Raw genomic sequence first — 5494 nt, 5'->3', positions numbered from 1 at the left:
TTAAGAATGTCGGCGAAAGGTCAGTAGAACGCTTGGGAAGAGTGCTGTAGTAACAGGAAGCTTAGGGACGAATATTTACAAGAACAGAGAACTGAAAACATTTATTATGCGATGCCCTGTTTATTCGAAATCAGAATACTGCAAATATTGCAAGAAACGTCTGAAAGGGAGTGCGTCTGTTTTTAAGAAACATGCTGATTGCCAAAGTCAAGTGAAAAGCGTGGATACTACAAAAGGAGAAGTTCTTCTAGACATATTCAATCCAGCGACTGGATTGTTGTCGCTGGATTGTCGCACCTCCTTCACTGTCGAAGACATTCCGTTTTTGAAATTGAACTCTATGGAAAAACTCGTAAAGTTCACTTTGAGCGATTCGGAAATTGCATCAAAATCAAGAGAACCAAAGCAACTACTTTGATCTCCATTGTAACTTCTTCATATGAAACAAAACTTATGTCGAAGAAACTGGGCACTGACTTTTTTTTCCTCTGATTGCCAACGAGTTGACCGATCGCTAGACCAAAAGTAGCCTAGTGTGAATTGCAAATTATGTAGATGAAAACTTGAAACTGAAGGAAGAATTTCTGAGGTTGTTAGAGGTTAACGATGCGAGTGGAGAGAGCTAGACGAAACTAATCACCGATTACTTATTGGCAATCAATGTACCGATTGGGTTTGTCATGAGTAACCCAAAGAGATTGGATCGAATATCAAGAACTCGCAGACGTTCCAAATCACCGATTGCTCTCCGTATGTTGTGTTCGCTGGCTCTCTCTTGACTCTGCTGTAGATGGGGCTGTCAGTGAGAGATCCTCTGTCGAGAAAGCAAAGGTTATCTGTGCAATAATGATAAAGCCAGTGTTCAAGGCATACCTGCGCTTCCTGAATTATATGCTGCCAAAGATAAATAAATTCAATGTAGAATTCCAAAGCGGATGAGCATGCACTCATTAACTTTTATTCAAGGCCCGTAAGCTCTACAAAAAGTGCCCAGAGGGTTCGTCGAAACGGTAGCAATCAACAATCATGACGTTTTCAGAACTGTTCTAGTCCCTCAGAACTACTTACCTAATCATATGCTTGCCTTTGGTGTAAATATAGAAGCGCATTTCACTGCGTTCCCTCTCGAACATAAGGACTCTACGCTTTTAGAAAAAGAATAAAACTCAACTACATAGAACTGGCTGACCAGACACGTAAAAGAATAAACTGTCTCGATGAAACACTGTCTAATTTGAGAGCTCTTGATCCTCATGAACCCGTCTCTCCCGAGAGACAAATACTATCGGTTATGCCTCTGATGCCACGATTTACATAGATAGCCTTGAGAGCCTGCAAGACGGAGGGGAAGACAATAAAAATGAGAGAGACATTATACTCTGAACGGCAAGAGCTCCCGTCACGGAGAAAAACGATTCTTCGTCGCGTTCCGTACTCAGATCTCGAAAATCCATGCAAACTTTGGAAAGCTTTGTCTATTTTTGAAGATACTACTGGAAACGAACTTTTTCCATGCTCACACAAGTTCTTTCTAACTGCAGCATGCCATATTCGAGTGCTGGAGCCTAGAGACATTTCTCCATGTCGTTGGTTATCAAAACTAAGAAACTGAATAGGCTAAATGTCTCGTGTGCTTTGTCTCTAATGAAAAAAAGCAACTCTTTCTCAGGTCGTCAAGTAGAGGATATGCCTGGGTTATCTCCAGTGACTTGATTTGGGCTACCAAGAAATGGAAACAAGTTTATAATGTCAGTCAGGCTTTGACACTAGTCGACGCTATAAATTCGGAAGAGTCTGATGACGACTAAAGCCTTTTAAGTGTGACTTTCTCCCGTTTTATTATTTTTCTTCTTACTTTTCAGTTTGTATGATTTACCAGACCTGAAGACCAAAAACGTGATGAAAGCATAATACTTTAGAACAAACGTTGGGCTATATATTTGCACATTAGATGGGGGGGGGTAACCTAACCTAATCCCCACCTCCACCCCTAATGTGCAATTATGTAGCCCAAATTATATAATTCCAATGTATTCTGTCACCCGAAACTCGTTTTCCACTGAGCGTAAACTAATTGTTTCTTAATACAGACAGATAGAAAGGTCTGTTCTAGAGTTTTACAGAGCGTAAACCTGAGTGTTTGCGAGCGCAGTACACAAGTACCGAAAAGACCTTAAATTGGCAGTCAGAAAGGCTTTGAAAGAGAAAAACAATTCCCCTAGAGTCCTTAGAAATTCATCTGGGCTGTGAAGCGTGAGAAATTGCCTAAGGTTTCAGGGTATGGTAGTAAATACATCTCTTTTTTGAAGTCTCTTTTCACCGCGATGAAAAAAAAAAAATAAACGGTAAAAAACAATCCCGGTACTGAAGTATTAAGCGACTACTCTTTTTATATAACGCAAAAAAAAAACAGCAGCCATAAAACCGCCAGAGACCGGTTATTTCAAGTGACCGCTGTAGAGTCATGCAATGCAAAGCGTGGTTTTCAATGCGTTTACGATATTTAAGCTGTTTTTTTTTTGGGGGGGGGGGGGTTTAGGGGAGGTACCTAGGTTAGGTTACGTATTTACCCCCAACCCCCAAATTTGCAAATATATAGCCCAAATTTGTTTCTAAACTATTATATATTCATCCTATTTTATGTCATTAGCATTGACCAAACATGACATCTTTAGCAGGGCGTCTTAGGGTATTTGGGAGGGCTTAGGGTAAAGATCCCTATTTATTGCATTCTATGTATTGTATACTCCACCCCCCTTCCTTCTATTCAATATTGTCAGTTTAGTAGTTTTCCTTCTGTGATTTCCACTATTAAACTTCCGATACTTAAACCGGGCAACTTTATTCGTAATTCCAAAATGAAAATATATTTTAATTTTAAATCTTATATACTAAGCTTAAGTTTAAAATATTATTGGCCTTCAATAAATATTAAATGGCCTTCGATAGTCTCTGGATTATTGGGTAAGAGCAGAGGTGGTATAGCATTGAATTTAACTTTCCGACGTCTGCTGTGAAGACCCTCTTCCTCACAAACAGGGTCTGGTTGGCCAAAATGGTGGTTGTATACATTGGCATACTTCTTTATATAAGTAGTAAAATCGGGTTTTCTCAAAATATCCTCCCGGCCACACACTGTTAGCCATTCTGTTGCCCTGGAAAATCAAACGTAAAATTTAGCGGCTGAAATCTTTGAAATGTATAGCTAAATATAGTTCCCCGTTAGAAAAAAGTCTTAGAAATATTTTGGAAATTGTGCCGTAAAAGGTCTAAGATTGATACAGACTCAGCAGTAAGAAATGCATTTATTTATTTTCTGGTAAACAAACTGGAAGAATATTCTATAATAGGAGCTTTTCTAGCGTAAAGCCCGTAAAATTTTGGATCTGCCACTACAATGTGTGATGTCCTTCAATTTTCTGAAAATTTCCTAAGAATTTTACGAAAAACACTTCTTAACAGACGTTTGGTATTTTCTTGGATAGGGCTATTAGGCAACTTTTACCACAGCGGCTGAAATCTTTGAAATGTATAGCTAAAAATGTATTATTTTTTATAGTTCCCCGTTAGAAAAAAGTCTTAGAAATATTTTTGGAAATTGTGCCGTAAAGGTCTAAGATTATACAGACTCAGCAGTAAGAAAATGTATTTTATTTATTTTCTGGTAAACAAACTGGAAGAATATTCTACTAATAGGAGCTTTTCTAGCGTAAAGCCCCGTAAAATTTTGGATCTGCCACTAAAATGTGTGATGTCCTTCAATTTTCTGAAAATTTCCTAAGAATTTTACGAAAAACACTTCTTAACAGACGTTTGGTATTTTCTTGGATAGGGCCATTGTGACAACTTTTACCACAGCAACCAATAATTAGAACCCAATTCCTAAAATTGGTCTCAATCAGGAACCCTTATCGCTATCTAAATTCACAAAGTGCAAAGATTTTCAAACAGAGGTGTTTATTGTTTAAAGTTAAGGAAAGGTCTGCCCATTTCATACGAAAACATTGATCGAAAAGGAAACTAGTCTTATCTAGGCTCTCCGCCAAAACAGGTAACTAGACTTTTCAAATATCACAGGAACTACAATCTGAGAAAGTAAATATCGCGACGTGAAAAAAAATGATAAACTATCCAGTTGTGGATCCAGAGGGGGGACGAGGGTTACCCCCCTAAAGTAGTCTAAAGTAGTTAAATTTACCTAATTAACGCAAGTTTGCATTAATTAAACTTGCTCCCAACGTAAGTTTGTCGGATCAACCTATTTTGCCCCCCCCCCTAAAAAAACTCCTGGATCCGCCCCTGAAACCATCACACCTATTCCACCAGTTATTAGAAGAAAAATAAATCCTTATTTTCACAAATTTCATCAACCCCCGCCCCTTTTCTTATAAAATCCTACATAGACCAATCAGTTGAGTCCACTGTATGTAAATAATAGATTAAGTCATAATTTGTATATAAATTCAATCATACCTGTGAGATGGGACACTTGCAAACCACTTGGCTGGCTCACCAAGTTTTTTTCTGCTTTCACAATTACGAATAATGCACTTCATAACCATTTCTCATTGATTGACGAAAACACACTAACCCGCTAATGCAGAAATAAGTGGGAGGAGCTTTTTGTTCGCACCGAGAATGAAGAGCCAGAAATCATCTGCGGTAAACTTACGGGATAATTATATAAACTGGGGTTTTGATGGGCGTCTTCGGGCTGAAAAACCTCTTCCTAGCTAATTTATCTATTATGGGCTGCCTCCCCGTAGTAGCATAGTATTTGTAGGCACGAATATATTATGAGTCGGAGGTAATAGGCTTGAGACTGTCTCTGCAGGATTTTGACTCTTGTGGATAGAAGAGCATTGTCAAGTGCTGAAAACCATGTTATTACTAAGATGGGCCCAGGATTGCACAAAGCCTCCATTCATGGAGGTCCCAGGGACTTCTTGCTGTCCAGTTCTAAGCCGGCTTAAGCACTTCGATGTAGACTTGGGAAGATATGTGATCCCCGTCCTGCACTGGTATCCGGGACCATTGCTTTTCCTGAGGCGAAAATAATTTCAATGATTTAAAGAACATGAAAATTGGAACTTGGAATGTTACGACATTAAAAAATAACTATCGTATCGAAATTTTGACTGACGAATTCAGACGATTCGAACTGGATTTATTAAGAGTTTCAGAAACTCATATCCCAGGGGTAGGAAGCATGAAATTAGGTGATATAGACATTGTTTACTCAGGCAGGAAGGATGGGGTACATAGACAGGGAGTAGGGCTCATGATGAATAAGGAAGCTGCTAAGTCTTGCTTAGTCTGGGAAGGTATTAATAATAGAATACTAATTGCTCATTTTATGACTAAAAAGTTAAGGGTATCAGTTATAGTAGTATACGCCTCTGTAGAACCGACTGACGGAGATACTAGTGACTCGATGAATTTTACTTACAGTTACAGGAGCAAATAGACTGGGTCCCAGGTAGAAATATGATGT

General features: G+C 38.7%; 1 protein-coding gene across 1 annotated transcript; it reads right to left on the bottom strand.

Annotated features, from left to right (window-relative positions):
* Positions 1-2911: 2911 nt before the first annotated feature.
* LOC148949652 (uncharacterized) lies at positions 2912-4620 on the bottom strand. The gene is made up of 2 exons (XM_089092748.1): positions 4474-4620; positions 2912-3155 (listed from the first exon to the last, which is right to left on the bottom strand). The coding sequence occupies exons 1-2, from the start codon at positions 4560-4562 to the stop codon at positions 2912-2914; spliced, it is 333 nt and encodes a 110-aa protein (XP_088948874.1). The 5' UTR covers positions 4563-4620.
* Positions 4621-5494: the final 874 nt, after the last annotated feature.

The sequence above is a fragment of the Artemia sp. Qi Xiang Cuo genome, chromosome 8 (assembly GCF_049724085.1).
Source record: "Artemia sp. Qi Xiang Cuo chromosome 8, ASM4972408v1, whole genome shotgun sequence".
Classification (NCBI taxonomy): Eukaryota; Metazoa; Arthropoda; class Branchiopoda; order Anostraca; family Artemiidae; genus Artemia; species Artemia sp. Qi Xiang Cuo.
Note: the sequence above shows the minus strand (reverse complement) of the source record. Positions and strands in the feature narration are given on the sequence as shown.